Below are 16,771 nucleotides of genomic sequence, written 5' to 3' on the forward strand. Positions count from 1 at the left end.
CACTCCAGCCTGGGTGACAAGAGTGAAACTCTGTCTCAAAACAAACAAACCAACCAACCAACCAATCAACCAACCAACCCAGCCAGTCTGCCCGTAGGGCTACACACTGCCTCCATGTACTATAACGTATGTAAGCCATTCCCAATTCTGTTACTATTAAGGTGGCTCACGCCTGTAAATCCCAGCACTTTGGGAGGTTGAGGCGGGTGGATCACCTGAGGTCAGGAGTTCAAGACCAGCCTGGCCAACAAGGTGAAACTCTGTCTCTACTAAAAATATAAAAAATAAGCTGGGTGTGGTGGTGCATACCTATAGTCACAGCTACTTGGGAGGCTGAGGTAGGAGAATCGCTTGAACCCAGGAGACGGAGGTTGCAGTGAGCTGAGATCGCGCCACTGCACTCCAGCCTGGGTTACAGGGCGAGACTTTGTCTCAAAAAAAAAAAAAAAAAAAATTCTGTTACTAATGTCATTATTGCAAACCAATGCTTCAATAAACATTTGTGTAGTTATTTCCCAATTCTAGCAGCACTGCTGGGTCAGAGGGTATGGGTATTTTAAATTCCTCAGTCGCGGTTCAGAGAGAATCCCAACTAAGTTGTTTTCCTGAATGCCTGGTTTAAAATACATCTGAGGCAGAAAACTAGTAAAGACTCAGATAAAGTAGCAGATTTAGCAACAAAATATGAGCTTACTAAACAACATGGAAAGAGAACTTAAAAACTATGAGGAGGAGAAATAAAGAGTTCAAAAAGCACTACAGTCTGAGTCCACCTACTGTAGATATTTAAAACCCGATATATCAAACTCCTAAATATTGCTATATTTTAACACAGTAAAATTTACCTGATTATAAATTACATATTTTTAAAAAGAGTACTAAAGCAATAAATTTTACAAAATTTTCACCAAAATACCTATCTTATACCATATTTTATTAAAAGGATTTTTATGGTATTATTTTTATATTTTGAGAAAATTTTCCCAAGCAAGAGTAAACCTAGAACTATAAAGTAAATGGCTAACAGATATAAGACCACATAAAAATGTAAAACAATATGGTTTTTTTTTTAAAAAAAAGGCCACAAACGAAATGCCAGTATATAAAGGGAAGTAACACATTAAAATTTTAATATCGGTAAAAACAAAAATATAAATTAAACAAAAAATCTATCATTTGAAAATAGAATAGAAATGGCTAATAAACATATAAATTACTAAACTGTCCTAGTATTTATCAGGGAAATGCAAAATAACTGAGATACTACTTATTGTCAAACTGGCAAAAATACAGATTTACATTTCAATATTGAGCAGAATGTAGGAAACGAGGCATTTTCATATACTGCTGATGGAAGTACAAACCACAGAAACTTTCTGGAGAGAGAGAGAGAGAGAATGTGTGTGATATAGTATATAGATATATATGTATCTACACATACAGGTATTTTTTTAGAGATAGGGTCTCGCTCTGTTGCCCAGGCTGAAATGCAGTGGTGTGAGCACCCAGGTTGAACTCCTGGGCTCAGGAGATCCTCCTGTCTCAGCCTCCCAAGTAGATAGGACTACAGGTGCACACCACAATGCCCAGCTCTGGGATACATGTGACAGAAAAATTAGATACCACCTAGGTAGAAAAACAGATAAATACAGTTTTTATATAGGTAAAACTCTGAAGTCATTTATAAGAACTACGGAGACTTCTCTGCTTTGACACAAATCACCAAAACATTGAGCACCAAAAATCAAATTGCAGAGCATTAAATACATATTAGGATCTCATTTATGTTATTAAAATAAGACTAGATATGCAAATCTTACACCCGCATGTGTGTATAAACACACAGAAAGGGTATTGTTGAGTTGGACTCCAAACTTACAATCTCGTTATATGTAGTAATCAAGAAGTGGCTCCCTCTTGAGAAGGAGTAGCCAGGGAATAAGTTTAAAAGGAACTCACCTTAAGTTTAATAAATTTTTTATATTACTTGAGTTTATGATAAAAGAGACTGTATTAATGTATAAATTTTGTAATTAAAAAATATGAGGTCCAGCCAGGTGTGGTAGCTCATGCCTGTAATCCCAGCACTTTGGGAGGCCGAGGCGGGCGGATCACGAGGTCAGGAGATCAAGACCATCTTGGCTAACAAGGTGAAACCCCGTCTCTACTAAAATCACAAAAATTAGCCGGGTGTGGTGGCGGGCGCCTGTAGTCCCAGCCACTCGGGAGGCTGAGGCAGGAGAATGGCATGAACCCAGGAGGTGGAGCTTGCAGTGAGCCATGATTGCACCACTGCACTCCAGCCTGGGCAACAGAGCAAGACTCCATCTCAAAAAAAAAAAAAAAAAAAAAAAAAAAAAAAAAGAAGAGGTCCATCAGCATGTATCATTGAGTGAGAAAACACAATGTGTGTATAACACAGTCCCACTTTTGTTAGGAAAAAAATACGTAATTATGTAATATTTGAATATTTACTATAACCATGTGATACTTTTGTACTTAAAAGAATAGTTTTAAAAAAAATGTTTTGAGGCTAGGTGCAGTGGTCACACCTGTAATCCCAGCTTTTTTTTTTTTTTTTTTTTTTTTTGAGATGGAGTCTCATTCTGTCACCCAGGCTGGAGTGCACTGGTGCGATCTTGGCTCACTGCAAGCTCCGCCTCCTGGGTTCAACTGACTCTCCTGTCTCATCCTCCTGAATAGCTATCCCAGCACTTTTGAGAAACCAAGGCAGGAGGATTGCTTGAGACCAGCCTGGGAAACATGGCAAAACCCCATCTCTACAAAAAATACAAAAATTAGCTGGCCATGCTGGCACGCGCCTGTAGTCCCAGCTACTTGGGAGGCGGAGGGAGGAGGATCACTTGAGCCCAGAAGTCTGAGACCAGCCTGGGCAACATAGCAAGACCCTGTCCCTTAAAAAGAAAGAAAGAAAAAATTTAGCAAACATTCCTATTATAATTCATAAAATAAACATTATGGCCAGGCATAGTAGCTCACACCCATAATCTAGCACTTTGGGAGGCTGAGGTGAAAGGATCACTCGAGGCCAGGAGTTGATGACCAGCCTGGGCAACACAGGGTCTCTTAAAAAAAAAAAAATGAATTGGAGAGATGGTGTTACTTAATGGTTAGAGGCATGAGCATTGGAGCCTGGATGTGAATTCTAGCTCTATTCCTTATTAGCTTTGTGACCTTGGAAAATTACTTAACCCTTGTAGAAATATTTCCTCATAAGTAAAATGAAGACATCACCAAAACTGCTGGTATTTTGTTTTGTGGCGATCAAGTGAAAGATTATGTATTCAATAATACTTATAACTTATTTACTTTTTTTTTTTTTATTTTGAGATGGAGTTTTGCTCTTGCTGCCCAGACTGGAGTGACATGGCACGATCTCGGCTCACTGCAACCTCCACCTTCTGGGTTCAAGACAGCCTCCCGAGTAGCTGGGATTACAGGCATGCGCCACCACATCCGGCTAAGTTTTTGTGTTTTTAGTAGAGACGGGGTTTCTCCATGTTGGTCAGGCCCGTCTTGAACTAATGACCTCAGGTGATCTGCCTGCCTCGGCCTCCCAAAGTGCTGGGATTATAGGCATGGCTACCGCATCCAGCCCCTATAACTTATTTACTATTTTGAAATTGTTGACCATGGAGGAGGGAAAACCTGACATTATATAAGTTTATTTCTATGTGGCTAAATTTTCTCCTAGAATATAAATTCATATATTTATTCTGTTTATATCAACAGTATACACTACTCTCCAACCATTAAAAATCAGAGACAGCCAAGAGGAAAAACAAACCATAAGGCTTATTTGTGATTTTGGTTTGCAACCCACTTTACTACCAAAGTAATGGTAGTAAAAATTTTTTTTTTAAATATGGACTAGTATTCATATTAGCTGTGACTTCTAAAAGAAAAAGTATTAGTGGGTTGTTCAATCTAAATTACTATGTCTTAATCAAGGCAGCCCAGCTTAAGAATTCATTGAAAATACTGATGCTAACTCAATCATGATTATTCATTAGCTTAAGTTATATACTAATCAGCTTTCCTACATTTTGTCATTATCACCAAGCTGAAGAGAACAGAAGCAAAAATGAGTAAGTTCTGGAACTATTACAAAATTATCCAGTGCTTCCAATTCTACCAGTAGCTTCTTGTCGTTTTGTTTTGTAAGATCTAAGCTGATAATTTTATTTTTCACAGTCACAGGGTTTGCTTCTAGCCATTTCTGTATGATGTAAAAATTTTAAGATTTCCTGCTTCCTGGACCAGCATACTCTCAAGAATTTCTATGCATACTGGTGTTCACCCATGGTTTCTGGGCAACAAAACCTCCTCAGCTTTCCAAATTCTAACTCTAAGACTTATAGAAACATTCAGCATTATCACTTCTATTGATTTGGGATGATTCAGATTGCCACTACTCATGTAGAGTACAGTATTAAAGATTTGTTAGAGAATTTAAATTTTAACTTTTTTTTTCTTTAAGGTAAACAAGGCTACAAAAATTAAATAAAACCTAGATTGTGGCATCCGCGGCCACTGACATATTTGCTAAAATTATGGGTCTGTATGTACTCATGAGGGATAGAAGGGGGAAGGAGACGGGTGTGTGCATAGTGCAATGGTGTAAGCTCTAGCTTGGAAGCGGGATGAGCCTGGGCTTACAGCTCAGCTCTACCAGTTACCAGGGATCAGCTTCCAGACAAGTGATTTAGCCACTCCGGGTTTCTCTTCTCAGGCTACCGATTTTTCAGAATTACTCAATTAATATATTTAACTGTGTGGATTAAATATATTACATGTAGTGTTTTGGACAAGAAGTTGCTCAATAAATGTGGTTGTCAGTAATAGCAATGTTTTAATAAAAATATATTTTTTTTTTCTGAAAAGGATCTCTTACAAATAAAGAGGCCACAAATGTCCCTTAGGACATTCAAAGCTGTCCAAAGGTCAAGCATCTGAAAGGAAAGAACTGAGGAATGGTACACAGAGCAGAAATAAAAGCAGCTGCAGTCTGGGTGAAAAGGGAACTGGGTGAAAAAGAACAAGGGAGCCTAAGACTGGGGAGGGTAAGAATTGGTAAGGATGCTCTTCTTGGGCACAAGCTAGCCAAAAATTGGGCAGCACAGGAACAGCCCAATGATGCAATGACAAAGGTTAGTACAGTCATGAGTCTACTAACAACAGGGATAAGTTCTGCGAAATGCGTCATTAAGGGATTTCACTGTTGTATGAACATCACAGAGTGTACTCATACAGGCCCAGATGGTATAGCCTACTACACACCCAGGCTATATGGAAGGCACAGTCTATTGCTCAGAGGCTACAAACCTGTACAGCATGTTACTGTACTGAATGCTGCACGCAACTGTAACACAATGGTAAGTATCTGTATCTGTGTATCTACACATCTCTAAACATAGAAGAGGTAGAGTGAAAATACAGGGCCAGGTGCGGTGGCTCACGCCTGTAATCCCAACACTTTGGGAGGCCAAGGCGGGTAGATCACTTGAGGCCAGGAGTTCGAGACCAGTCTGGCCAACATGGTGAAACCCCTCTACTAAAAATACAAAAGTTAGCCGAGTGTGGTGGTGTGCACCTATAGTCTCAGCTACTTAGGAGGCAGAGGCAGGAGAATTGCCTGTATTTCAGCTGCAGAGAGCCAAGATAGTTCCACTGCACTCCAGCCTGGGTGACAGAGTAAGACTGCGTCTCAAAAAAAAAAAAACAAAACAAACACCGGGCGCAGTGGCTCACACCTGTAATCCCAGCACTTTGGGAGGCCGAGGTGGGTGGATTGATCACGAGGTCAGGAGTTCGAGACCATCCTGACCAACATGGTGAAACCTCATCTCTACTAAAAACACAAAAAATTAGCCAGGTGTGGTGGTGCACGCCTGTAATCCCAGCTACTCAGGAGGCTGAGGCAGGAGAATCGCTTGAACCCGGGAGGCGGAGGTTGCAGTGAGCCAAGATCACCGCCACTGCACTCCAGCCTGGGCGACAGAGAGAGACTCCGTCTAAAAAAAAAAACAGTATTATAATCTTATGGGACTACCGTCATACATGTGATCTGTTATTGACCAAAACATCACTATGTAGCACATGACTATATATATTTCTTACTATGTCACAATATCACATGAACATAATCTTTTATTCTCTTTTTTTTTTTTTTTTAAGACAGATTCTTGCTCTGTAGCCCAGGCTGGAGTGCAGTGGCGCAATCTCGGCTCACTGCAAACTCTGCCTCCTGGGTTCAAGCGATTCTCCTGCCTCAGCCTCCAGAGTAGCTGGGATTATACGTACCCGCCACCATGCCTGGCTAATTTTGTATATTTAGTAGAGATGGGGTTTCACCATGTTGGCCAGGCTGGTCTTGAACTCCTGAACTCACGTGATCCACCCACCTCAGCCTTCCAAAAGTGCTGGGATTACAGGCGTAAGCCACTGCGACCGGCCCCTTTTATTCTCTTTTACCTCTTCCTCAACCCACAGGCTTCCACCAGTATCAGCAACCCTTCCCCACATTCCCTACCGTACAAATTACTGACTGGAAGTAAATTTGATACTCTTTCTACAATAATGATTTGATAATTTTGTAAAATATTCAGAAACCAATGGTTCTACAATGCCCTAGCCTGAATTCCATCGTCTGCTGTTAAATATGTTCCAATGTTATCCTGAAGGAGCTGGGAGGTCTCTCCCCCATAAACTGGCTCAACTCATTTATTCACATCTTGCGTTTTTGCAAGGATGTTCTTTGTTAGGATCATTCTTTCTGCTTGGACTGCCTTTTCCCATCAAAAACCTGACCACTGGAACTTAAAAGCTGAATTCACAAACTTTGTTTGGAACTGTTTTCTGAATTTCAAAAACATTATCTTCTATAAAAGTCATTTAATAGTTACATATTACCTCCTTAAGTATAGTAACTGTTTTTCCACTAACCTATATAAACTACTTAAGAGTAAGGATTGTCTTATTTCTTTGTATCTTTCAAAATGCAATCAGTACATAAATACAGAAAAGTTACAAGATTTGTGACCTTAGAAGACTTTTTACTGTGCCATAATTTCTTATCCTTATCCTCAAAATGTGGGTATTAACAGAATCTACTGCAAAGAGCTGTAGTGAAAATTAGATGGGTTTCCATGGGTAAAGTGGGCACTGCACAGTAAGTGCTCTGTAAGTGTTGCTTTCATTACTAGTATCATCATCATCATCATCTCAGAATTTAAAAAACCAGAATGAACTAAATTAGTAAGATTAATTTAGATATTTGCTAAAGGGACCCATCCTAAGTAATGGATTTATAAATTGTGGCTGATGGAAACATGGGAAACTGCAATGTTCAGTCCAGGTATATGCCCACAATTAAAGAACAATATAACCTAATTAATTAGCCACCTAGCTTCCCAACAGATATTACCTGCATGCCTGCTGAATGCCATATGCTGAGTTAGATTCTGGTGACAAAAAGGTGAGACAGCCCCTTCATGCAGTGAGCTCACATTAGCAGGGAAGAACACAGGATAACAATACCAAACCCAGAAGTCTGCTGACTTATGACAGAAGGATTCCTAATTCAGATTGAAAAAGTAATGAAAGGGAATCTAAGAAAGCTCCTCAAAGGAGCAAAACCTTTAAGGAAAAAAGGTAGGAAGGCCAGAAAACCAGAATATGCGAAGCAGAGAGAAGGCTGTTGTGTGTGTGTGTGTTTTTTTTTTTGAGACGGAGTTGTCACCCAGGTTGGCTCACTTTAACTTCCGCCTCCTGGGTTCAAGCAATTCTCCTGCCTCAGCCTCCCAAGTAGCTGAGATTACAGGTGTCCACCATCACGCCCGGCTAATTTCTGTATTTTTACTCAAGATGGGGCTTCACCACATTGGCCAGGCTGGTCTCAAATACCTGACCTCAGGTGATCTGCCCGCCCTGGCCTCCCAAAGTGCTGGGATTACAGGTGTGAGCCACAGTGCCCGGCCTGCTGTTTTTTTTTTTTTTTTTTGAGATGGGAGTTTTGCTCTTCCTGCTCAGGCTGGAGTGCGGTGGCATGATCTCAGCTCACTGCAACCCCCACTTCTCAGGTTTAGGTGATTCTCCTGCATCACCCTCCCAAGTAGATGGGACTACAGGTGCGTGCTACCACATCCGGCTAATTTTTTTTGGTATTTTTAGCAGAGACGGGGTTTCACCGTGTTAGCCAGGATGGTCTCGCTCTCTGACCTCGTGCTCTGCCTGCCTCGGCTTCCCAAAGTGCTGGGATTACAGGCGTGAATCACCACGCCCGACCTTCAGTAAGGTTTTAAGGAATAATGCATTAATTAAATAGTGGTGGTTTTCATGATCTAAATACTAAAAAGTTTCCAATTTCTGCCTGAGTCCAATTCTGATACTATTCCTTTTTGACTCTCTGAACAAGAGAAGTGGGCTTGCTCTTTATTGATTCAACTATTAATACTGGACATGACGATTTGCACATGAGAGAAACCGACACTGGATAGCGATTTCAGGACAGAGAAAAATGCTGAAGGAGAGTTTTTGTTTTTTTTGAGACGGAGTCTCGCTCTGTCGCCCAGGCTGGAGTGCGGTGGCATGATCTTGGCTCACTGCAACTCTGACTCCCAGGTTCAAGCAATTCTTCTGCCTTAGCCTCCGAAGTAGCTGGGACTACAGGCACGTACCACCATGCCTGGCTAATTGAAGTTTTTGTTTTTTTAACTTGACCACTCTTCCTGACCTACATGATCCATTTACCTACCACCAGAAAGACAAAGGTACACAGTCCACAGTTCTTACTTTGAGCCCATTGCTTGGTAAAAGTCTTACCTGATCCAGGAGTGATAAGAGGCCCCTCTAATTCAAGTGCCTCATCTTCAGACTGGTCATCTAGCTTCTTCTTTTTTTTCTTTGTTGGATCTCTGGGTTTCTTTAAGAGAGAAAGTTCTTCGGGGTGTCTGATATCTGTTAAAAAAATAGATTGTTTTACTAGAACAAAGGAAAATTTAAACACTTTACACTTAGCAAATCTACTGTTTCAAGATAAGAATTTGTAACTTCCTTCTGTATGTCTGAGTTGTGTCAGACATTGATGTCATGCAAAATATTGATTATGACACGTAAACTACCCAAAGCATTCTTAATTCCTAACTATATAATAAATGTAATGACCTCAAAGTGGAGATAACAATCTACTAGGGTACAGAAAGAAAATATTAGAAGCCCTTATTTATATACTTATTTTTTATCTAAAACTGGAAGAAAAATTGAGATTTGTATGTCCTTCACTCATAACGTACACATGATAAATGAAGTAAATGTCATGATACTTTTAAATCATTACCAAATCCCAATATTTTTTTTTGAGATGAGTTTCACTCTCATTGCACAGGCTGGAGTGCAATAGAGTGATCTCGGCTCACGGCAACCTCCGCCTCCCAGGTTCAAGTGATTCTCCTGCCTCAGCCTCCCGAGTAGCTGGGATTACAGGCACGTGCCACCATGCCTGGCTAATTTTGTATTTTTAGTAGAGATGGGGATTCTCCGTGTTGATCAGGCTGGTCTCGAACTCCTGACCTCAGGTGATCCACCTGCCTCGGCCTCTCAAGTGCTGGGATTACAGGCATGAGCCAACGTGCCCGGCCCCAAATCCCACATTTTAATTGATTCAAATATTCTGCCCTGTATCAAACGGCTGCAAGTTTCTGATCTATTTTCATTTGAGGAGTCTGATAACAAGCAAAATGGTTAAATGAAAATAACAAAAGAAATTAAAAATGACCCAAGTAAACACACACACACGCATATAATATTACATATTGCACACCATGTTCACAAATTGCAAGACTCAATTTTGTTAAGAAGTCAATTCTCCTCAAATTAAGCTAAAGATTTAATGAGATGCCAGTCAAAATTCCAATTTGCTTTTCTGTAGAAATTGACAGATTGTAAAATTTATATGAAAATGAGAACAATCCTAGAATAGTCAAAGACATTCTTAAAAAGAACAAAATTGGATGACTTGCACTAATTGATTTTAAGACATCATAAAGCTGTATCAATCAAGATACTGCACTTACTGGCTTTATGATAAGACGTACAGATGAATGAAACAGAAGTGGGCCCCCAAAACAGGCCTACATATGGGTGATCAGAATTTTTTGACAAAGACACCAAGGCAATTCAAGGCGAAGGAAAAACCTTTTCAACAAAGTGCTGAACAATGATTCATATGTGTATTTTTAAAGACCATTAACCCTTATAACAATATGCGAAAATTAATTCTAAATGACCACTGATCTAAACACAACAGCCAAAATAATGAAACTAGAAGCATAAGACGACAAAGATTTCTTAGATAGGACACACACAAAAAAGGAACCACAAAAAAATTGCCCTTTATTTAAAAACAAAAAAAACCAACCTACCTACTCTTTAAAAGACACTGTTGAGAAAACAAAAAGACAAGCATATAATGGGACAACATATTTGCAGCACATATATCTGACAAAAGACTTGTATTCTGAATATATAGAGAGCCCAAACAACTCAAGAAGACAAATTAACTAAGGATCTGGACAATCACTTCATCAAAGAAATATGACCAAGCAGCACATGAAAAGATACTTGACATTATCAGCCATCAGGGAAATACAAATTAAAACCACAGTGAGATAGCGGTATCCACACATCAGAGAGGCCAGCATTAAAAAGACATACTACCCAGTGTCAGTGAGGATGTGAAGAGGAACTTGAACTCTTGTAAGCAGCTGGTGGGACTATTAAATGAGACAATTTTTTGAAAACAGCTCAGCAATTCTGTATAAACATACATGTACCACACAACTCAAGACATTCTACCCCTAATTATTTACCCAAGAAGATGAAAAGCACATTTGTAATAACTTGATTCATAAAAGCCAAAACTGAAAATAACCCAGATGGATAAACAAAAATGTGATATTTGCAAACCAATGGTATACTACTTAGACAATGGAACACAACTCATCAATCAGTAAAAAGAAACAAACTGTTGACACATGCAATAAAATGAATGACTCTCAAATTTATTATATTAAGTGGAAAACAAATTAGAAAAGAGTGTATGTGATTCCATTCATAAAATTCCAGAAAATGCCAACAAATCCGTAGTGACAGAGAGCAGATCAATTTGCTGGGAGCTGAAGTTTGACAGGTGACAGAAATATTCTGAATGTTGATTGTGGTGGTTTCAGAGGTATAAGTATCTGTCACAACTCAAATTTTACACTTTAAACAGATACAGTTTATTGTATCTATTATACCACAACAAAGTTAATTAAAAAACAGTGTGAAACGATGAAGAACCCAAAAATTAACAGTAAAAAAGAAAAGCCGCAGAAAGGAGAAGCAATAGGTCTACAGTCATGTGTCACTTAAGGATGGGGATGTGTTCTGAGAAATGTGTCCTTAGGCAATTTCATTTTATTTTTTGTAGAGATGGGGTCTTGTCATGATGCCAAGGCTCCATGAGTTTGGTCTCCAAACTCCTTGGCCTCCCAAAGTAATGGGATCTATTATAGATGTGAGCCACTGCACCTTTTTTTTTTTTTTTTAAGATGGAGTCTTGCCCTGTGGCCCAGGCTGGAGTGCAGTGGTGCGATCTGGGCTCACTGCAAGTTCCGCCTCCTGGGTTCACACCATTCTCCGGCCTCAGCCTCCCCAGTAGCTGGGACTACAGGCGCCCGCCACCACGCCCGGCTAATTTTTTGTATTTTTAGTAGAGGTGGGGTTTCACTGTTATTAGTCAGGATGGTCTCGATCTCCTGACCTTGTGATCCGCCTGCCTTGGCCTCCCAAAGTGCTGGAATTACAGGCGTGAGGCACTGCGCCCGGTCGCTGCATTTACTTTTAAAATTTATTTTAAAAATAAAGTAATTGCACTATGATGTTACAAAAGCTACACCATCACAAGGAGACAGAAAATTTTCAACTCCATTATAATCTTAAGGAGCTATCATTGGATATGTGGTTCATCGTTGGCCAAAATGTTGCTATGCAGCCCATGACTGAGTATCACAATGTCTGCAGCACTACACTATATGCCAGAGTATGAAGAAAACAGACAACACAATTCATATCACTACAAAACTTGTAAAGCTGTAGACTGCTAATTACTGGATCAAAAGTTTACATGTGGCAGTTTACAGCTTTAGGAGCCCATGACATCCACTAGATTCAACCCAGTATTATAAATTCAGAAAGCTTTTTGTTTGTAGGGGACCTGAAACTAGGATCCTACCATGCTGCCACAGAGTTGATGAGGCACAATTTAAGGTGGAAGCACACAGCCAAACTACCTAGCTTCAAATCCTAGTTCTACTATTTATTAGCTGTATGACTCTGGGCAAGCTACTCAGCCTGTCAGTGTCTGAGTTTCTTCATCTCAAATGAGAATAGTGCCTCAGGAGGTAGTTGTATAAATTAAATGATACATAACAAATGCTTTGTAAGTATTTGTGTCTTAATGTTTTTCCTCTAATTATAAAACGGCTAACAAGAGAGGCCGGGCAAGGTGTCTCACGCCTGTAATCGCAGCACTTTGGGAGGCCAAAGTGGGAGAACTGCTTGAGCTCAGGAGTTCAAGACCAGCCTGGGCAACATAGGAAGACCTTTTCTCTACAAAAAAAATGTTTTTTTAAAATTAACCAGGCATAGTGGTGCACACCTAGAGTCCCAGCTACTCGGGAGGCTGAGGTGGGAAGACTGCCTGGGCCTGGGTGTCCAGGCTGCAGTGAGCCGTGACTGGGCCACTGCTCTCCAGCCTGGATGACAGAGCAAGACCATCTCCAAAACAAATAACACACACACACACACACACACACACACACCATGGTAGAAATTTGGAAGTTACCCCCCCGCCCCGCAAAAAAATATAAATAACTGAATCATTTAAAATGTGTTCTTTCAGTACCGTAAGACAGGGCAAAAAATAAAATGTGCTTATAAAAGATGAAATATGATTAGTAAATGATCATTTTAACAACTGTGTAATATTCTATGTAAATAAATCATAATTTAATCATTCTTCTAATATTGAGCCCATTATAAATAATATTTAACAATTTTACAAACATCTATGTCCATCTTTGTCCATATTTTATTTCAGAATTCACTGGAGTAGAATTACTGGAGTAAAGGTTATAATATAATTTTAAGGCAAAGATGGAACAAGATGGATATATGTTCTTGTTTTATGTATTTGATTAGTAGTAACGTACATCTTTTCATGTGTTTTTAATAATTTATATATATTTTCTTTTCTCATTTTTCTGTAAGATTTCTTCAAATCAAAGTTAATTTGCACGTAAAAAACTTTCTTCTTTTTTTTGTCCATGTTTAAATAACAAGCCCAAATAAATTATTTTAATAAGTATATGGGTTTTGGTCTGGTTTTCTGTTAGAAACACTCGGTCAGGCACGACAGCTCACGCCTGTAAACCCAGCACTTTGGGAGGCTGAGACGGGTAGAGCACCTAAGGTCAAGAATTTGAAACCAGCCTGGTCAACACAGTGAAACCCTGTATCTACTAAAAATACAAAATTAGCTGGGTATGGTAGCGCATGCCTGTAATCCCAGCTACTCCGGAGGCTGAGGCAGGGGAATCACTGGAACCCAAGAGGCGGAGGTGAGTTTGAGATCATGCCATTGCACTCCAGCCTGGGCAACGAGAGTGAAACTCCATCTCAAAAAATAAGAAAGAAAGACAGAAAGAAAGACAGAAAGAAAGACAGAAAGAAAGACAGAAAGAAAGACAGAAAGAAAGACAGAAAGAAAGAAAGAAAGAAAGAAAGACAGACAGACTCTGGGACATAACTAGGTTTTCATTTTGTTCTGTATTTTACAGGCTATTTTCTGATGGGTTTTCTGAAACCTGAAAATGGAATTAACAGAAGAACTATCCTGAATGAATATGTGACCACAGAGTAGGTGACTATAACTGCTCTTTAATTATTAATAAATTTGGGGTAAGTATATCTAGTAAAGAGCAGAAATCATGTTAACAAGTAAATACTTGCTCCTTAAATTCTGCCACTTTCTTGAAAGCATCTAGGCATATCTGATTTTTTTTTTTTTTTAAAACATACTACAGCATTTTTCAGCTAAAGTTACACAATTAAAAATCAAATATTTTCTTCGTTCTTGTATATTTAGGTTATAAAGTTAACCCGCTTATCCTCAAATGTAATTCTTGGGGTTTCATGGATTAGCAATGATTGCTGTAATTAGGTAGGTTCAGAAACTCAGAAGTGATTTCAAGTGTATCTTTTGAACCTAAGATTTATCTAATACAGCTGCATCATGATTTCCTGGAGTTATTTTTAAAGGAATAAGATTTAACACGTGAAGAGATCTAATGGTTTATGAATTCTACTTTTAATTCACAATGATTCCTCAGCTTTAAATGCCAATGGGGTCATATGGGGATAAGATAAAGGCATCAGAAAATTCCAAGCCTCTGAATAAGCACTTGTCTATACTGCTTCAACATTAAGTGGAGGTAGGGTGGTGGTGGGGTAATCTAGCTCTCCACCCATTCATTTCTCCAAAGTAAATGAAGTACTAGTATGTGATGAAATATCTAAAAAGTATTGAAGTATAAATAACATATCCTTATATAACAAATCTCATGCCTTAGATATTATATGCTTCTATCAAAGTCACCACAGGCACTATTTAGTGGGAGACAGTAAAGCAAGCATTACATTTCGAAAAGTTCTCCCAAATGTTTCCGGCATATCCCCGAGGTTTGAGAGTCACCGTACTCCATGATTCAAATGTATTTTTGTTCCTAGGTCATTTTCTGTCTGGCTCACAAACCAGGTAGTATTAAATGTATAATAATATGCATATTTACATTAGTAAAAGATTATTAAGTAGCTTTTTCATCAGTCTTAAGTAGATAAAGCAGTTCTTAACTAGATGGGCCCATGAGAATTGCTTGTAAAATCAATAATAACAATATTAAAAATACATGCTGGGGCCATATCCCCAGATTTTTGCAGTAGCTCAGGGCTCCAGCAGCTTGTTTTATAGAAGTTCTGTAGGCAATTCTGATTCCAGCTTTTTTTCTTTTTTTTTTTTTTGAGACGGAGTCTTGCTCTGTCGCCCAGGCTGGAGAGTGCAGTGGCGTGATCTCAGCTCACTGCAACCTCCGCCTCCCGGGTTCAAGCAATTCCCCTGCCTCAGCCTTCTGAGTAGCTGGGATTGCGGGTGCCTGCCACCACACCCAGCTAAGTTTTTGTATTTTTAGTAGAGATGGGGTTTCACAGTATTAGCCAGGATGGTCTCGATCTCCTGACCTAATGATCAGCCAGCCTTGGCCTCCCAAAGTGCTGGGATTACAGGTGTAAGCCACTGCACCCAGCCTCGAGCTTCTTGATAATCACTAGCTTAGGGAAGGGAGAGAATGAAGGGTAGGAAGAATGACTTCTTATTTTTCTAATGGTAGGTAGTTCCATATCGCAAGTGGGTAGCCACTGGCTGCATATGAAGTGTGAATAAGTGGTTTTCATTTCATTACAACAATAACGAAGTAAACCTAACTCTCCACATTAAGATACTGATTATTTCATTGACATGAGAATTTAGGACTTACTGATTTACTGTATGCCTTGTCTCAAGAAGTAATGAATAGATTTAGAAATCTGTATAAGATTTCTAAATGTGTAAGAGTGGGGCTGGAAAAGAGAATAAATAATTAAACAGAATTTGTATCAAAATAAAACATACCCAGAGGACTGTGAGACATGAAAACTTTAAAATGGCCATACCAAAATACTATACAAATTTATGCTCAATTTTACATTTCAATAAGGATAAGCTAGCATTTATGAGGCACTATGCAAAGCAGTGCTCTAGAACCTCTATAACAGAATATACAGAAATGAATTGACAGGGGTTCACTGTCACGCAGCCTGGAATGAAGTAGTGTTAGTGTGATCACAGCTCACTGCAGCCTCGACTTCCTGGACTCAGGCAATCTTCTGGCCTCAGCCTCCCAAAATACTGGGAATGCAGGCCTGAGCCACTACACCCAGCCACAGCAATGAAATTTAATGTTTATTATAATTAGCATGTTACCAAACAGAAGACAAATCTAGTCTAATCTATACAGGCTATATAAATACTATACATATAAAAAAGCATGAGGGTGAGGAATTGAGAAACTGAGATAAAGAAGGGGTTCTCAGGGAAGATAAAGCTTTCTGGTTAAAAAAGCATATTGAATATGTGCATTTATTTTCACTCCTTTTTAAAAACACGTAAACAATAAAGAAAACATAAACCTATAAGGGCCCCCAAAATGGAAGAAAATATTGGATAATAAATCTCAGAAAAGTTTTCGGAGGCAGAAGTCAGATGGAACAGTAACTTTGTAAACTGGATAAATATAAAACCAAGGTGTTTGTAGAAGGAGGTACCAATGGGAAACACCCTGATTCACTGTTCTAATCTTCAAACCGAGGCACAGAAAACAGAGAGACTACCTGAAAAAATTTAGTCCGCCCCAACGTCCCTTTCCTGTTCCATTACTGAATTAAACTCAGGTAACCTACTGCACAGACACACACCCTTTAGGATCCTTTACAAGCAGAACCTGAGTAGCCCTAGGGAAAAGATCTTTTAGATACTGATGTTTGAAAAAGCTTGCTCAATTTGTCGAAATACCTTACAGAGGGATGATGAGCTAAAATCCATACAATATAGAGCTTC

General features: G+C 39.2%; 1 protein-coding gene across 4 annotated transcripts in view; it reads right to left on the reverse strand.

Annotated features, from left to right (window-relative positions):
• FERMT2 (fermitin family member 2) overlaps positions 1-16,771 on the reverse strand; it is a 96,274-nt gene that overhangs the window by 28,716 nt on the left and 50,787 nt on the right. For all 4 annotated transcript variants that reach the window (XM_025392207.1, XM_025392210.1, XM_025392208.1 and 1 more), the window contains exon 4: positions 8,845-8,979. In XM_025392207.1, coding sequence (XP_025247992.1) covers positions 8,845-8,979 — 135 coding nt within the window. The remainder of the gene's footprint in view (positions 1-8,844; positions 8,980-16,771) is intronic.

Source organism: Theropithecus gelada, chromosome 7b (assembly GCF_003255815.1).
Source record: "Theropithecus gelada isolate Dixy chromosome 7b, Tgel_1.0, whole genome shotgun sequence".
NCBI classification, from domain to species: Eukaryota; Metazoa; Chordata; class Mammalia; order Primates; family Cercopithecidae; genus Theropithecus; species Theropithecus gelada.